At 44.8% G+C, this 18,383-nt stretch overlaps 1 protein-coding gene across 1 annotated transcript in view; it reads left to right on the top strand.

The window, feature by feature from the left end:
• abca12 (ATP-binding cassette, sub-family A (ABC1), member 12) overlaps positions 1–18,383 on the top strand; it is a 153,609-nt gene that overhangs the window by 19,807 nt on the left and 115,419 nt on the right. The window contains exons 11-19 of the mRNA XM_084085438.1: positions 179–328; positions 1,628–1,800; positions 2,269–2,402; positions 2,892–3,022; positions 3,826–3,993; positions 5,286–5,506; positions 6,044–6,177; positions 12,452–12,572; positions 12,738–18,197. Coding sequence (XP_083941564.1) covers positions 179–328; positions 1,628–1,800; positions 2,269–2,402; positions 2,892–3,022; positions 3,826–3,993; positions 5,286–5,506; positions 6,044–6,177; positions 12,452–12,572; positions 12,738–18,197 — 6,692 coding nt within the window. The remainder of the gene's footprint in view (positions 1–178; positions 329–1,627; positions 1,801–2,268; positions 2,403–2,891; positions 3,023–3,825; positions 3,994–5,285; positions 5,507–6,043; positions 6,178–12,451; positions 12,573–12,737; positions 18,198–18,383) is intronic.

The raw sequence follows: 18,383 nt of genomic DNA, 5'->3' as shown, positions 1-18,383 counted from the left end.
ACAGTCTTTGCCATTGTTTGACACACAAGCTGCTTTTTTTCTTTTTTTGACTGTCACTAACCTTCACACACTAACAGGACCGGACGGTATGAACCGGCCTGTTAAAAGACATGTTCAACTCCCAACTATCCAGCTATACTGTATATATAACTAGCGCTATCTTGTCATCCAACAACAGGCTATCGGCCTAACAATGGACCGGCCCATGGTGCATGCCTACATCTGTGAGAACAGCACCGCCAGCTCGTTGTGGCTGTCAGCGGCGTGCATGACAGGCACCGTGGATATGCTGCTGAACTGGATCAGTCCGGACAAAGTGGCTGAACAGGTACAAAATGTTATGACGTTAGCACATACAGTATAATATGCAACACCGGCAGAGCAGAGACAAGGGCGAGTCACATATCTGTCTCTGTGTGTCTATTTTCCTTTCTTTCTTTCTTTCTTTCTTTCTTTCTTTCTTTCTTTCTTTCTTTCTTTCTTTCTTTCTTTCTTTCGACATGCCTCCTTCTCTGTGTGAGTCTCTCTCCCAGTAGTGTAAAAAGTACTCAAATTCTTTACTTAAGTAATAAGTATCAATACTGAAATATAGAAATTCTCTGTTACAAGTAAAAGTCCAGAATTCAAAATGTACTTATGTAAAAGTACAAAAGTATTGGCATCAAAATGTACTTAAAGTATGTTTGAAAATAGTAGCTCACAACGCGTTGCGATGCGACGCGTTGTAAGCTTGTAGATCGGCTATTTTCAAATAGCTTATGTATACAATAGAGCTTGTGGTTAAGTGGTTAATATATGTTTCATAATATCATAATTTATATCTGCAAAGTAACTAGTACGGTAACTAAAGTTTTACGTTTTTTGTAGTGGAGTAAAAGTACAATATTTGCCCCTGAGATGTAGTGGAGTAGAAGTAATAGTATTGGAAATTGGAAATACTCAAGTAAAGTACAAATACCTCAAAATTGTACTTAAGTACAGTACTTAAGTAAATGTACCTAGTTACTTTCCACCACTGCTCTCTCCTGACTTCTGTCTTTCTCTCACATAATTGTCAAATGCATGCTTGTCAAAAATGCTCTTCACCAGATAATGAGACTCAGAGGTGTTATTCTGCGTCCTGAGGAAAACGGAGAGCCTTGGCAACAAGCGGTGCTTGTTGGTGATTGGACCGCTGTTTGCCAGGTTGCCCCTGGACACGGGAACTCCTGGGGTCGTGTCTAATTATCTCTGCCACTAGGATAGAGTATGAATGGATAGATAATTACCAATCACAAACTATCAGCTAAGCCACTCATCTCTCTGTGTACTCACTTACTCTATACTGTACAGCACATACTGACATACAGTTAATGTTTGAATGTTAGCATGACTTTCATTGCCATATTTATGTGATAGGCAGCTCAGAAAAACTTGTTTGACAGAAATAATTTGTTGATGTGACAGAAATAGACAACGCAGACTGATGTCTAATATACTTTATGCGTATGTGTAAATTAGAGAAAGGGGCACGAGGAAAACTAAAAAAGCTGATAGCAGCTTACTCCCACGGGACAGATCCAAGTTTATTTATTTGAATCTAGCCAATCAAATTACCCCTCAGTCATCCTGTCATGTGGCTTTTCAGATCCTCCTGGTGTGGAGTAGAGATGTGGCTGCACATGATGTGACCTTTGCCAAAGGGCTGCTGCACAGCCTTCTGCGAATGATGCCAGCCCCGGGGGGCCAAGGGGGCTCCAACAACGCCACCAGGGCCCAGCGTAGCGTAGACGTGCAACCACAGAACATCTACGAGGAGCTGTGAGTACAGTTTAATTTTTATTCAATGAGGTTTTTATATCTGTGTCTGTCTGTCTGTCTGTCTGTCTGTCTGTCTGTCTGTCTGTCTGTCTGTCTGTCTGTCTGTCTGCCTGTCTGTCTGTCTGTCTGCCTGTCTGTCTGTCTGTCTGTCTGTCTGTCTGTCTGTCTGTCTGTCTGTCTGCCTGTCTGTCTGTCTGTCTGTCTGTCTGTCTGTCTGTCTGTGTCACTTGAAATGTCTCATAATTCTACATTTTGGGGAATAATAAGAGTCAATAAAAAATGTCTCCCCAAGGTTAACTTGAGGCTGACAGAAAGGTACCGGGATAGAAACATCAATTTATTGTTAATCATTATTATCATTCTCTAAAAAATGAAAGTAAACAACACATGTAGAGTAGCGTGCACAGAACCCTGATGACTGAGTTTGAATGGTAATTCATTTCTTGTGTTTTCCTCACGCATTGGCAGCTTTCTGACAGTGGGCCATGTGGTGCTGGACATTGCGAAGAGTGTCCCTGAGGTGGACATGGTTCTCCAGAGCTTGCTCGGGGCCGGTTTGGACTCCATGCAGACAGCTACTCTGGCTGTAGACACCGTGGAGGGTAAGACTACATACAGTAGACGTCTTTGTTATCTTCTTTTTTTAAAACGCTTGTTGTATTAAAACTGTCGTATAGAGACCAGTTTGGTTATAGCCGATCTACAAGCTAACAACGTGTCGCATCGTGATGCGTTGCGAGCTTGTAGATTGGATATAGATTCTTTTTTTTCTGAAAGTATGAATTAGGGCATACGTGTTTAAACGTTTTATTTGACATTAGTTCATAAAAAATAAACATCTACAGAGTGATAATAGGTGTTATAGAGGCTATTTAGCAATTTGCATCAACATGAATGCAGGTGGGCCTTGAGATTTTGTCTTGCCCTTTTTGCTGTGCCTTGAGCACAAAAGGTATAGACTAACCAAATTGTAATTACTTAAATCTTGAATCATGATTGCAAGTGTAATCCCTGAAGAAAGTTGTTGATTACACCTTTTTTCTTTCTTTTTTTGCATGTATTGGTCTTGTTTGCCCTTCTTGTTTTTGCAGAAATGATGGACAATATCTTAAACGACGCCGGCCAACTCCGAGAGACCTTGCTGATGCTTGGGACCAACCAGACCCAAGCGAGTGCTTGGATTGGTCACGTCATGGACAGTGTGATAGAGATTATTATGCAGGTAGAGTCTTTCAATATCTTTCAATATACACCACAATCTACACCCTATATAAATGCACCATTTCACTCTATGAGCTTGCACTGAAGGTCTTTTAGCATCAGTGTAGACTGAACATCTTATCTTATTTGAATAAAGTGACACTGCCAGTCATTAGTGATCGCTGCACATAACGTGCAGGAAATGTATGCATGTTTTTCTTTGTCACGGGCAAGGAACAGTGGAAATCAGTTTGAATCGGACAGGTGATTTGTCTTGCATCTTGTTTCCAGTGGTGGAAGAATTACAAGTTCAAGTTCAAGTATTTATTTGCCATTTCAAAACAAGTTTGATAGGAAATTGTCTTGGTGCTTCCTCTCACATACAAGACAACACAATAAACAACAGCACAAAGACAAGAACAAAAAGAGACACAAGAAACAGAACCAAACCAGGACCAAGCTGCAGCTTTGGCTCATGTATACAGTACAGACAGTAGGAGAAACTGCTTAGTGCAATTATGTAGCAATTTTTAAAGTGCATAATTAAAGTGCATACCGTCTAGTTTGTGTTTGTAGTGCAAGAGTGTCGTTAAGGTGCCTGACTGCTTACTTAAGTAAAAGTAGCAAATGATACCAGTAGAAACACTCTGTTACAAGTAACAGTCCTATATTAAAAAATGTACTTGAGTAAAAGTACAAAAGTATTGGCATCTAAATATAAAAGTTCTCATTATGTAGAATGTCCCATTTACAAAGTTTTTTCAGAAGTTCTCCAATAGATGTAGATGCCTCAAACTAGCTGAGTAATTGTACTCGCTTCTCCAGGGTCTGACCTCTCAGGGTCCTGTAACATGTGAGAGCCTGCTGGGTCCGTTTGAGTGGCTCTTCACCTATGAGACTGTGGATGCCAGCTTCTGGAGGACCATGCTCTGCCAGAACCGCTCCAGCTTGGAGCAGGCCCTGCAGGCGGGCTGGATGCCTTTGATCCACAAGGTAAGATGACACTACAAAAACCATAAAGAAACTGTGGTTGTGGACTTTCTAGGAAAAGACGTATCAATTCCCTGAGTCTGTCCTGTGATACACCTCTCTAAAGGTTTAAATTGGTGATGACAGCAGCTGAGTCTAATCATCAATATGACACGGTGACACAATATACACCTGTTCTTAATCAACACTAATTAACAAAGGTTCAGGTTCTCTTAAAGCAAAAGTCCTCTAATGTCAATACTTGTACATACATATACAATGAAACAAACATATGAATTTAGCAATTATGTATCTTCAAATATTTACGTTTTATAACATTTTTACTCAATACACATTATGAATGATGAAATATCAATATGAAATGTTATCTCTGTGGTTTGGCTTCCACAACCTCCATGCATATAGTGATACTGCACTGTATGTATCGAGGCGTTTCGTTTATTATGCAGCCCAATTTCTTAGCTATCACTGAGAGCCGGCTTAGCCATGTCCCTCATGGCAACTCCAATCACAAACTTGATATTTAATTTCACCTGCCTGAATAGAAGAGTAAAGATAGAGGGTACAATCTTTTGCAGACATTACACAATTATGGCTTAGTTTATTGTTTAGTTGATATTATCACTTTATTGGTGTAGAAATTCAATCAGAGGTATTTTGGTCGTGGTGAACTTATGACGCAAAATATTGTATACAATACATGCCAGTATAGTATTTGCCCTACATTCCATAGGAGAATGTTGTGCATAGCTTGCCTGGGGAAAATAATGAAAAAAACTTTCTGGGTGTGTCTAGACATTCAGGAAAAGTGGATTCTATTTTCGTCTATTCACGTCCTCCTCTGTCAATTTTCTATTGTTGTACAGATTTCAGCATTGCGATAATTGAATGTGTCTATTGAACTGTTGTATTTTATTGGTTGCTTTAGAAAGCTTTTCTGTACCTTATTATGTTAAATCCAATAAACAAAGTTTTAAAAAAAAAAGAAAAGATTTCAGCATTGTGTCTGGTTCATTTTCAAATAGCCGAGGTTTAAAATAAGGCTAAAGTGGTTAATGTATGTTTTATAATATAATAATTTATATCTGTAAAGTAACTAGTAACTAAAATTTTCAAATAATTGTAGTGGAGTAAAAGTACAATATTTGCCTCCCAAGATGTTGTGGAGTGGAAGTAAAAGTATAGACAATTGGAAGTCAAGTAAAAGTACCTCAAAATTGTACAGTACTTGAGTAAATGTACTTAGTTACTTTACACCACTGGTAACCTGTGTCGAACTACTTTTGTTTCCGCAGGTTCAGCAAACATACGCCGCCATCGTCGACCAAGGGGACCACAACTACAACGTCACCCTTCCCATGATCCTCTCTGAGTGGCAGAAGCTGTCCTACAGCAGTGTCCAGTTTGGAGCGCTGCTGGACAGACTGACCATGGAGCTCGGTGAAGGCGACTATGCTATACTATACTGGTGGCTTTGGTACATCAATTATGATGTGGCCGGGACTCTTATGGACAGGTAGGTCTTCTTTAGACACTCATCCTCCCTGTGATAAATGTATCCGGCATACGTTGTGAAACACAATATATATCCTAAATGACATACAGCTTTGGTTGTCAAAGTGGGGTCCGGGGACCCCCAGGGGTCCTTGTGGGGGTTACAGGGGGTCCCCAGCAAAATGTGTTAATATACTGTAGCATCACAATCATTTCAACCACTTAAACCTTTTATGCTTTGGCTATTCAAAACTTGAAAACTTTCTTTCTTTCTTTGAATATATATATTTCTAAAGCGAACATTTGTAACTCAAATCTTTGCTTCTGGGGGGGGGGTCCCTGGAACAAAATATTTTGAGATAGGGGTCCGCGGCCAAATACATATCATTTTGGGGGTCCTTGACATGAAAAAGTTTGAGAACCACTGCTTTAAATGATGATACAAATTCTACCTCTTCATTTATCAAGCTGTTTTTTACACACATGGATACTGTAGTTCCCAGTCCTAGCAAGCATACATTTGTGATCAACCATGTGGTCTTTTTGTTGTTTGTTTCAGAGCTATGTGGGCCGTGGTCAGGTTTGGTGAGAGTCTTGAGAGCAGTCCCATATGGCCTCAGGTGAAGACCTACATTCACATGGCTAACTGGATTGTAAACTACAAGCCCGACGTCACAACCGAGCCAGCCAACTGTGAGTCCATCCCCAGGCCAGCACGCATGCTATTCATAAGAATGTTATAGGTTTAACTGCATTACAGAGGAGTTTTGGCCCAAAAGGAAATATGAAGTTAAAATAAGCCCTATTTGCCAATACCGGTGTGTGTTTTCTCCTTTTTTTGACAAACACCTCGGCTTTAAATCCTATTTACAGCCTGGAGGTGAGATGACGTGAAAGTATTTGACCAATTCATTTATAAATCAGGCCAAAATGAAAACAAAAACTGGGTGGGTTTTTGCTGAACTTTAGACTTTTTAGATTTTATTACCTTTATAAACATTGTCATAAATACTATATGCTTCCTGTCGCTAGTTTAAAGTCTTCTTTCAATCACCATGATATGCGTTTTGGTAAATTATGGTCCCATTTATTTTTAAATTGATCATAAAGTAGGATATGCTGTAGGAGGGGCGTGGCTACCTTGTGATGATTTGATTGACAAGCTACACAACCAATAGCATTCATTTACGTATTCCAGATATTGAAAGATGGCGGATTTTAAATTGCTGTAAAATAGGCTTCATTTACAGTGTGTAGAGTCTATGGGCGTAAATGTGTCCATCTTTTTTACTGTCTATGGTCTAGGCGTGGCAAGCATCGATAATTAGGAAAACTAGGCTAATGCCACGTTGGGAACGTATGCTCCTCTGTATATTTCAGCTGTGACCACCCACACACCACCCTACCCCCAAGTGCCATTCAACCAACAAACAAAAAACCCTACAGACTATGACACAGGGTTCTTATAACTAACAAAAGTCCGGACACTGAGAAATGGGTGTCTTACCTAATATAGCATCCCCACCCTAAGACCATTGTCCCGCACATCTCCCAAGAGTGACCCCACCCATCTAATCAGCCCAACCCTTTCCCAGTCAAGGAGGCCTGGGGCCTTGCTGTCCTGTCATGGCTGACGGAGGTACTGGCTGCTTGGACAGGCTGGGAGTTGCGATGGTGGCTCCTTTAATCGGATCCCCATTAGCTGCCACTCAAGTAGCAGCTATTCTTCCAGGAGTCCAACAAACATAGCAATACATATCACATATAACACAACACAATAAAAACATGTACAGTCTTACTAAAAAACATAGACAATAAAAGTCAAGTAAAAAAATAACTAAGCATGACAGTCCATCAAATTACATTCCACCAAGGTTATTCAGTTCAGTTAACATTAGGGTTATTTGGTCATGTGTCTTTTAACCCCTTCCTCAATCCGGGAACGCATCAGTTTATACTTTGACTATTCAAAAAATAGCAGATATACAAGCTCATAGCACGCCACTCTGAACTTGTAGATCTGCTATTTTTTGAAAAATCGTGAAAATGTGTGCAAATCTCTATATATGTATTTAAGCGAACATTTGGAACTCAATCAAAATATATTCTGAGATGGGGGTCGGCGGCCAAATACATTTTGTGGGTCCTTGACATGAAAAAGTTTGAGAATTTAGCAACATACGTTTTTCAGAAAGCTGTTTTAGAAGATATTTGTAGATTTAATGGGTTAAGGAGTTTCTTAAAACTTGCCTTACTGGGTTCTTCAGTGCTTCATAGTTGGTAACGTGTTCCATATTGTAATCGTCCTATACATTACAGATCTGCATACCTGTTCTGGGCCTTTGTTTAACTATATGACTCCTCAGGGTCATACGTATATCCTCATAAGTAGCCTTATGCCTGTTCCTTGGTGGTGTGGGTGGTGTTAGCTGTGGGTGTTGGTCACTGGCCTCAGGTCGGCACCACTGTTGAGTTCAGCTGTTGCCGGGGTAACGCCTATAGGCTTCTGGGGACGTTGGGGGTTAGTGCTGTCTGTGGGCCCCCTGGCGACGCTCCTGGCAACCAACCAGTGTTGCCAGGTCTGCTTATTACAAGCGGCTTGTTTTTCTGTAAAGTCGCTTGTTTGTCAAGTGTTAGTTGCTTATTTGGGCTTGTAAAATGTTGTTTAAACCAGTGGTTCTCAAACTAATTGTCGTGTCAAGGACCCCCAGATTAATATTTGTTCGCAGACTCCCCAATCTGAAGATATTTTGTGCCAGGGACACCCCCCCCCCCCCCTCCCCCATACAAGATTTGTGTTGTTAAAATGTTTCAATTAGATAGATTTTTCTTTTTCTTATTTTGAAAATAGCAGATACAAGCTATAGCAGGTTGATAACGAAATGTAATATTTTAGGCCTACAGTAGGTCGAATATAACATCAAGGTATTTAATAACAAAGCTTGTAGATCCGCTATTTTCAAATAGCCGTAGCCCAGTCGCTTGTTTTGCGCTTGATATCATAGACCTGGTTGCTTATTTCTCTTGCAAAATCTGGCAACACTGCAACCAACGACTGTCGGGGCTAATAGCCAGTCCACTGGGGCTGGTAGCTGGGCTCTTGTTTAGAGATGTATCCGTTATTATTGTCTCCGCCAGGCCGAAGGCATGGCGAGAGAGTATGTTTTACCCTCCGTCCGTCCGTGTGTCCGTGTGTGTGTCCTGTCTGTGTGTTAGCAGCTAATCTCTGGCACCGTTGGCCCGGTCGCTGCGAAACTGTGCACACACACTCCCTGGATGCCAATTCAGAACCTCTGCCTCAAACTTTTCACATGGGCCTGTTATAGCGCCACCAGGAGGCCGATTTGTGAAAAACCCATTTTTTTACATTACTCCTACAGATTGTATCCAAACGTCATGCAAATCGGTACACAGTATCTCTATAGTCATGTGATCAACACGGATCTGTCCGATTTCCCATATTCCATCCTCATTGGCTAAGGTTTGCTTCCAAAATGTGCAGGATTGGTCCGTTTTGAACAAAATGCCTCAAATCATGAACGCAGCTTGCGATTTCCGTGAAATTTCACACACACATTCCCACTAGGCCAAGGAAGAAATGCCACCCTTTTTCACATTGGCCTGTTATAGCGCCACCAGCAGGTCTAATTTAGCAAAACACATTTTTGGAACAAAATGCCTCAAATCATGAATGCAGTGTCCGATTGAAGAATAAATGGCACCCTTTTCACATTGGCCTATTATAGTGCCACCAGGAGGCCACAATATCGTACCTGACCTGGCGGAGACCTGTGCTCCGAGGAGCACTTTCTCTAGTTTGACTTTTTTTCTCCCCGTTTTGGGCATTTATCATTTAATTTGTTATTAAATGCCTTGATGTTATATTCGACCTGTAGGCCTAAGATATTACATTTTGTTATTAACCTGCTGTAGCATAGGGAATAAATCTCTCATATTAATTTAACAGGCTTAAAAAGACATCTTACACAGGAAGAACTGGCAAGCCGACTATCAGGATAGGGATAGGCTTTTATTGTTTCATTTTAAACAGTTGTTTTTAAAACATAAAACATAATTTAAAAATACTTGATTCAGTTCTTTAACTTGCATTCTTGTTGGACAGCATTCTCTTTTAGTTGGCAACAGAGGTGTACAACTCCTGGCATGTAGTTCTATTTTGCTTTCAATTAGATCAACGATGCTGCATCGGTTCCTTTGATTGGTTGCCTCTCGAAAAAGTTTATTGCATTTGTGACCGTGATGTTTGGTAAAGCATACCCTATAATGTATTCACGTTTGGTTGCGTGCTACACTGCTACTTGAGCAGTGCTGTCAGTGCAGTGTCAACTCTGTTGTGATGGGATCTCTTGATGTCTCTGAGATCTCTCTCACCTGCGGCAACAGAACCAACAGAACACGGTCCAGTCCAGTTTGCTGCATGCTCTTGTTAAAAGCTTCAGCAATCAGGACACTGGTCAGCACCTGCGTGTTGATTTATGACTGATGTCACTTTAGTTCTGTCTTTAAAGAGGGTAATTTGAGTGCTTTCTCCACACAGCCATTTATGAAAAAAAGCTAAAAAGCCCAGGCCTGTGCCGACTGAGTTGATCAATCCCTTCTTTGTGTGGGAGATTAAATCATGCTCTCTGAAACATGTATGTATTCAACATTTGTCTACATGTGTAAAGGCTATAAATAATACTAAGTTTACTGGTCATAAATAACAATAATTATGATAAATAAATTGCACATTAAATGATAAGTATCTCACTGTAATCAGCAGTATAACTGACAGGGGAATCTCCCATTGGCCAGGGCAGAGCGCAAGGCAGGGCTATAGGCTCTTTGCTCTTCCACTGAGAAATGGAGACCCTGTGTTCAGGGTCAGTGCGTGGTATACATTTTGTGTCTCAGGCTGGAGACCTGGGTTCAAATCCCGGGAAGGTCATAAATGTTATGCAGTTCTAAAAATACCCAAGCTCCACAACTATGAATGTGCCGATACATGCAGAGGTTTTCTTCCCCTGAGTGAAATTCCCTTTAGCATCATTTACTCCCTAAAGCTGTTGGGAGCGCTATGCTGCCAGGCAGAAAGCATGGCCTATACCCTCTGAATCCTCTAATGCATGAATAGCTGTAATGTTTGGGGAACCAAAAATAGGTTTTACTGTACTGGTTTTATTTATTACATTTATGTTTAAAAGAAAATCCTTGATATAATAACCTGCCAAATGCGGAGGAGTAGAGGTCTTCACGGGTCAAATATAAATACCCGAACCCAAATGGACCCGTGATTTTTTTACCCGGAACCGAATGGACCCGGCCTATGGCCCAATATGAAGGACCGATACCCGAGTGGACCCGCGAAAAAAATACCCGTAACCGAATGGACCCGGCCTATGGTCCAATATGAAGGACCGATACCCGAGTGGACCCGCGAAAAAAATACCCGTAACCGAATGGACCCGGGCCATTGTTAGAAATTGAGATCCGGACCCGAACAGCACCGAGAGCTGTCGGGAACCGACCCGTATAGAACCGTGACATACAAGAACCGAACCCGTACATAACCCGAGCCTCCGAAAAACCCGAACGCAAAATTGTTTGCCAACGTCATTAGTACAAGTTGTCCAGCGTTAAGACTTGTTTCATACTTTCTTACCTATAAATGTATAGCCTCCATGATTACGATGTATAATCCCAGTCAATGCTCATTGGACAGCTATACAAAAATAAATCCACGTTCTAGATGTTTGTAATCCTTCTTCATTGCCAACTATAATCCACGTTAATGTCTAATGTTAAACCACATTTAATGTTGTTTAACATTATTATTGGCTTTGGAGTTTCCATTGTGCTTTGAGTATACCGGTAACAACATGTTGATATTAACTCGATTATTTTACAATTTTTAACCATTAACCAAAGCGTTACGTTAATCGACAATATTTGATATAACTGGTGTATATAAATGAGTGGGTAAAATATGTCCAAGGATTCGTCGGTGACGTCATCGCCGACGAATCCTTGCTAAAGTTGCTATCTTTAAAACAACTTTGAACATGGTGTAGCGTCCGTTGCTACTTCCTTGTTGCATAGTGACATCACTGTCGAATCCTTGGTATCTTTGTCCTAGCTTTTCAACGTGTGTTGATCAGCGCCGTTAATATGCGCTGTAGTCTTCTCTCGTGGTAGTGAAACACTAAACAGGATTATTATCTCATGTCAACATTCAAGTACAACTATCAGAAGATGTAACTCAGGTAAAGTAATGCGCCACTAAAGTTCTAAAGTGTTCCACCCCTGTCCAAATTGTTCCTAATACAGACAGAGCCTTCGGTCAAGAAAGACGATCATCAAGGCTAATACAGACATAAATATGTTTTAATCATCCTATCCTTGTTAATATATCGCCATTTAGGTCAATGATATAACATTATGTAGTGATATGATAATATAAATAGCAGCCAGTCATTGACTGCGTCACTGCCAGTCTGTCTTCTGAGCGACCGACCTCCCTCCCTCCACTCGGGTATTAATGGAACCGTGCATTTCACAGTCTGAGCCCCGAGAAACCCGCTCGCCGGGTCCACTCGGGTATTAGTGGAACCGTCCATTTCACAGTCGGAGAACCGAGACCCGAGACGGACTGTACCGGCTCCGACCCGGACCCGGAGTCACATCTTGTGAATGGACCCGAGACCCGAGACGGGCTGTACCGGCTCCGACCCGGACCTGGAGTCACTTCTTGTGAATGGACCCGTGACCGAGCCGGGTACGGGTCGGAACGCGGGTATTTCGGGTTACATGCCTAACCCGAAGACCTCTACGGAGGAGTAGTTAACAAAGAAAATTATTTTATTTCTATAATTTACTCACCCTGTGATGTCTTACAAGGAGAATTTTTGTTTGTATAACATTGGCTGTGTGTCAACATGTCGTTTTACTTTCTTTTTGCCCCCTCCAGGTTCTCTTGACATGGACACTTTATCTATTGATTGTGATACTGGTTTGAACTGGCCACAGTTTGTACAAGCAACATCCCAGACTCTGATGACACTACCAAACGAGCCACAAATTCTAATCAGGTCATTTGCTTTTTGTCCATAACGTGAACAATTTAGCATCATACATTATTTGTCATTATCAATTTGTAATATGCTCAAACAAGGTGTATTATTTTTTTTTACACAATGATAAAGCATCCTACTAAAATTTCCCCCTCCCCCTTGTTTTTGTCCTTCTCTCTGTAGCTGTCTCCAGGGGACTGTGAATCTGTTGCAGCACGTCTACGGCGGTGTCCTGCAACATCAAGCGGCGTCGCTCTTCCAACAAGAAATCCCGGGCGGCGACGCGCTCTCAGCCTACTTGAGCAACGTGGTGTCCAGCCTAGACGACTTTTTCCAGTCAATGACCAGACTGAACAGCAGCCACCTCTCCAACACCGAGGTCCTGCTCCCCCTGGTCCACAACCTGCTGCAGTCCACCGGCCTGTCGCCTCTGACGCCCCTGCTTTACGCCAACGGCCCCCTCAACGTCTCCACGCTGCTCGCCGTGGCCGTGAAGCTCGGAAGGGAAAACCAATACGTCTTCGCCTTCAACGAGACGGACCCGACGATGCCCGACTTGGAGCGCATGTTGATGCAGCTTCTTTCCACGGAGGGCAACCTGACCCTGCCCCTGTCCCTCAGCATGGGGCACACTCTGCTCACGTACTCCAAATCCCTCAGCCCGGAAGGCGTGGCCCGTCTCCGGGAGGCCCTCCAGCCTTTCACCAACCAGACCTCGACGGGCATAGCGGAGGCCATTCTCACCGCGGTGGAGCAGCTGAAGAGGGCGGTGGATGCCCCCGACGGAGACCCCACGCCCATCATCCTGGCATGCCTCCGCCAGCTGCAAGAGTTCTTGGCTTCGGCTCTCAGGGTGCGCAGAATCGATCAGTTCTACTTACCCAGCGGGCAGCTGAGCACTGGCCAAGTCACTGACCTCCACCTTGTCGCTATGGACATCCTCACCCTCGTCACCCCTGAAGGCCTTCAGAACCTCACAGTGGCCGGGCCAGACGCTGCCCAGGCAGTGGTTCTAGGGAACATACTGGTAATCCTGCCCCTCGAGGCCCAGGCGCAAGCAAGTGGGTTTATTGCGGATTTACAAACACTAGTGGGTCAGCTGTCATTCTGTACATCACCGGGTCAGGACTGTGTGGCCAGCGTCTCGGAAATCTTCACCCTCCTGCAGCAGATTGTAGAGATAGTGGTAGAAGGAAAAGGTGACGTTAGCATCAGCTTGGCCCCATCAAACCCTTTTCTGACGAACCAAGAATCTCTGCAGATGACAGTCACCTTGTTCTCGCTTCTCCTCTCCCCAGGGGATGTTGCCTTCGTGGAAACGTTTAACCAGACCCTGCATTTCATCAAGTTGGTTATGGCTAAACCAAATGTTACAGTGTCCGATGTCCAGAATGCCCTGACACAGTCAAACCTCACCCTGGTGGAGCTGAATGGTATTGCAGCTCTGGCTGGGGCAGCCAACATTAACGACCTCATGGTTAATATTTTGGGTATCATTAAAGCCCGCCAGTGTTTCGAGCCACAGGATACCCCAGTCGTGACAACCCAGTGTGTGATGGGACTGGTAAATGGGCTCAGTGGGTTCCTGATGAATGTACCATACCTGCGTAACGAAACAGCCATCCTGTCCCTCATCCCATTGCTTGTGAATAATACCATCAGTGATGTGACATACATGTATACCGACTTCAGTTCCGATCCACATATGGCCACCATACAAATCCTGAACAGCGCTCTCGCTAACATCAAGATGAACCTCCAGCTACTGAATCTGAGCTCCCCCGAGATAGTGAATGAAATCAAGGTGGTGGGGGGTCTTTTGAAACTTACCGCCAGCAGCACTGGGCCCTTAAACTACCTGGAGATCGCCCAGTGGTACCTGGAAAAGGTGGAGAATGTCACCAGCACCAGCTCATTCCACAGCCTCCTCGACCCGCTCTACCGTTTCACAGAGATGCAGGTGGCTGTGCAACTGGCACAGGCCAATTTCACTTTATTTGTCAGTAACCAGGTGGAGCAATTGATAATGAACCTCCGCTACCCTATAGACGGGACAGGGTTGAGTGAGATCGGGCAGACAGTCATCGAGATTCTCCAGCATCAGATGGAACTCATAAAGTTCAACTTAGAGGTTCAGAGTGACTTATTCCAGAGTATGGGTCAAGAGCCGGTGCTCAACACAACCGTCCTGTATTCTGTTGAGAACCAAATCACACTGCAGTTGAACCTCATAAGCTTTTGGCTGAAGCACCCCAATGTCACCTCGATCTTCAGCAGCATGCTCCAATGGGGCAACAGTTCTTCTTCTCCGGGCACAGACATCCACCAGCTGCTCCAGACCATGTCACATTTCTTAAACAGCGATCAACTGACGTACCTCTCCCTCATTGACAGCGCAACGCAGGCCCTGAACAACGTGGTCATGGTGGCACAACAGCCAGGCGGCCTGCAGAGTGCACAGTTCTCTGGTGCCATCTTGGAAGTTGTCCAAATTGCAATGCACAGCCTGACCGCGGTGACGGGGCCCCTGCCACTGTCTCTCCGCGAGACCGTCCTGAGCATCATTCAGGATTCACTAAATGTCGTCGCACACGGTAATTTCACTTCGGATCCGCAAATGGCCACCATGCAGATCCTGAACAGCGCTCTGACAAGCATCACGATGAGCCTCCAGCTGATGAATCTGAGCTCCTCCGAGATCAGAAACGAAATTAAGATGGTGGAGGGTCTGTTGAATCTAGTCACCAACACTGGGCCCTTGAATGCACTCGATTCCACCCTGCTGGAGAATCCCCAGTATGCTCAGGTGTTCTACCTGGAGATTGCACAGTGGTACCTGAAAACATTGGAGAATGCCACCAGCACCAGCTCATTGAACAGCTTCCTCAGCCCATTCTACCGTTTCACAGAAATGCAGCTGGCCGTACAACTGGCACAGGCCAATTTCTCTTTATCGGTCAGTAACCAGGTGGAGCACCTGACAAAGAACCTCCGCTACCCAATAGACGGGACAGGGTTGAGTGAGATCGGGCAGACAGTCATAGAGATTCTCCAGCATCAGATGAAACTCAATAAGTTCAACTTAGAGGTTCAGAGTGACTATTTCCAGAGTATAGGTCAAGAGCCAATGCTCAACACAACCATGCTGTATTCTGTTTGTGACCAAATCACACAGCAGCTGAACCTCATACACGATTGGATGAAGCACCCTAATGTCACCTCTGTCTTCAGCAGCATGCTCCAATGGGGCAGCAATTCCACAAACTCCTCCCCAGGCACAGACATCCACCAGCTGCTCCAGACCCTGTCACCTTTCTTCAGCAGCGAAATCATTGACAACGTCACGCAGGCCCTGATCAAAGCCCTCGCGGTGGCACAACAGCCGGGCGGCCTGCAGAGTGCACAGTTCTCAGACGCCGTCTTGGAAGCCGCCCAAATTGCAATGCACGGCCTGACCACTGTGACAGGCCCCCTGCCAGTGTCTGTCCAGGAGACCATCCTGAAAGCCGTGCAGGATTCCCTTCATCTCATGTCAAACGCCGACTTCGGTTCCGATCCGCTCGCGGCCACCATGCAGATCCTGAACAGCGTTCTGGATAACATCAAGATGAACCTCCAGCTGATGAATCTGAGCTCCCCCGAGATCATGAACGAAATCAGGATGGTGGAGGGTCTGTTGAAACTAGTCGCCAAGACTGGGCCCATAAATGCGCTCAATTCCACTCTGCTGGCGAGCCCAGAGTATGCTCTGGAGGCCTTCCTGGAGATTACCCAGTGGTACCTGAAAGAATTGGAGAACGCCACCAGCACCAGCTCATTGCGCACCCGTTTCATTACATTCTACCGTTTCACAGAATGGCAGGTGGATGTAACTCTTCTCTTTTCCAATTTCTCTGTATTTGTCAGTAACCAGTTGGAGCAATTGATAATGAACCTCTACAGCTACCCTATAAACGGGACAGGGGTGAGTGAGATCGGGCAGACAGTCATAGAGATTCTCCAGCAACAGGTGGAACTCATAAGAGAGATTCGGAATGGCTATTACCAGTTTGTTCTTTCGGGGTTTTGGGGTCTAGGGTTGTTGGACATTGTTGAATTGTTGAACACAACCATTTTGTATCCTATTGAGAACCAAATCACGCTGCAGCTGAACCTCATCCACGATTGGGTGAAGCACCCTGATGTCACCTCGATCTTCAGCAGCATGCTCCAGTGGGGCAGCGGTTCCGCAAATACCTCTTCCCCAGGCACAGACATCCACCAGCTGCTCCAGACCATGGCACCTTTCTTCAGCAGCGAACAACTGACCTACGTCTCCCTCATTGACAACGCCACGCTGGCCCTGAACAACGTCGTCATGGTGGCACAACAGCCGGGCGGCCTGCAGAGTGCACAGTTCTCCGACGCCGTCATTGAAGTGGTCCAAATTGCAATGCACAGCCTGACGGCGGTGACGGGGCCCCTGCCACTGCCTCTCCGCGAGGCCATCCAGAGTGTAGTGCAGGATTTGCTCAGTTCAATCTCAGACGGCAACGTGGATGCTTTGGCTAACATCACGATCAGCGTCCACCTAATGAATCTGACCACCTTCGAGATCATGAACGAAATCAAGGTGGTGGAGGGTCTGTTGAATCTAGCCACCAACACTGAGCCCTTAGATGCACTCAACTATCCACAATCCGTAATGCTGGAGAACCCCCTGTACGCTCAGGTGGTCTTCCTGGAGATTGCCCAGTGGTACCTGGAAAAGGTGGAGGATGTCACCAGCGCCAGCTCGTTCAACAGCCTCCTCGACCCGCTCTACCGTTTCTCAGAAATGCAGGTGGCTGTGCAACTGGCACAGGCCAATTTCTCTTATTTTGTCAGTAACCAGGTGGTGGAATTGGTAATGAACCTCAGCTACCCTATAGACGGGACAGGGATGAGTGAGATCGGGCAGACAGTCATCGAGATTCTCCAGGGTCAGATGGAACTCACAAAGTTCAACCTAGAGCGTCAGAATGACTATTTCCAGAGTTTGGGTCAAGAGCCATTGTGCAACTCAACCACCTTGTATGCTGTTGAGTACGAAATCACACAGCAGATAAACCTCATACACGTTTGGATGAAGCACCCCAATGTCACCTCCTTCTTCAGCAGCATGCTCCAGTGGGGCAGCTCCACAAATACCTCCTCGCTAGGCACAGACATCCACCAGCTGCTCCAGACCATGTCACCTTTCTTCAGCGGCGAACAACTGACCTACCTCTCCCTCGTTGGCAACGCCACGCAGACCCTGAACATCGCCGTCACGGCGGCACAACAGCCGGGCGGCCTGCAGAGTGCACAGTTCTCCGGCGCCATCTTGGAAGTGGCCCAAATTGCGATGCACGGCCTGAACGCGGTGACGGGGTCCCTGCCACTGTCTCTTCGCGAGAACATCCTGAGTGTCGTGCAGGGTTCACTTCATCTCATCCTCCATCCAGGGATGGGATATGCCTCGTCACGTAACATCTCTCTGCATATCCTCAATAAAGTGGAGCACATCGTCCAGCAGACGCTACCCGAGGTGTTGGCTGACTATCTGCTGCCGGTGATCCAGATAGTGACCACCTATTTCCAAAGCATCTCCACGGCCAGTGGACAGAACCAATGGAATGAAATGTGAGTGATGATGCAATGTTTACTTTTTCATTTTGATCACAAGGATACCCGTTCGCTGACCTTGTGTCTTGCAGTTCGTCACTGTCGGGCAGAAACCTTGTATCTCCATATTTCATGTTTTTTACGTTTTCATAAATGAAATTGCAATTTTTGTATACTTTGTCGTATGACACTGTTGTGCAAAAG

The sequence above is a fragment of the Gymnoscopelus microlampas genome (genome assembly GCF_963454915.1).
Source record: "Gymnoscopelus microlampas genome assembly, chromosome: 17".
In the NCBI taxonomy this organism is placed as follows: domain Eukaryota; kingdom Metazoa; phylum Chordata; class Actinopteri; order Myctophiformes; family Myctophidae; genus Gymnoscopelus; species Gymnoscopelus microlampas.
Note: the sequence above shows the minus strand (reverse complement) of the source record. Positions and strands in the feature narration are given on the sequence as shown.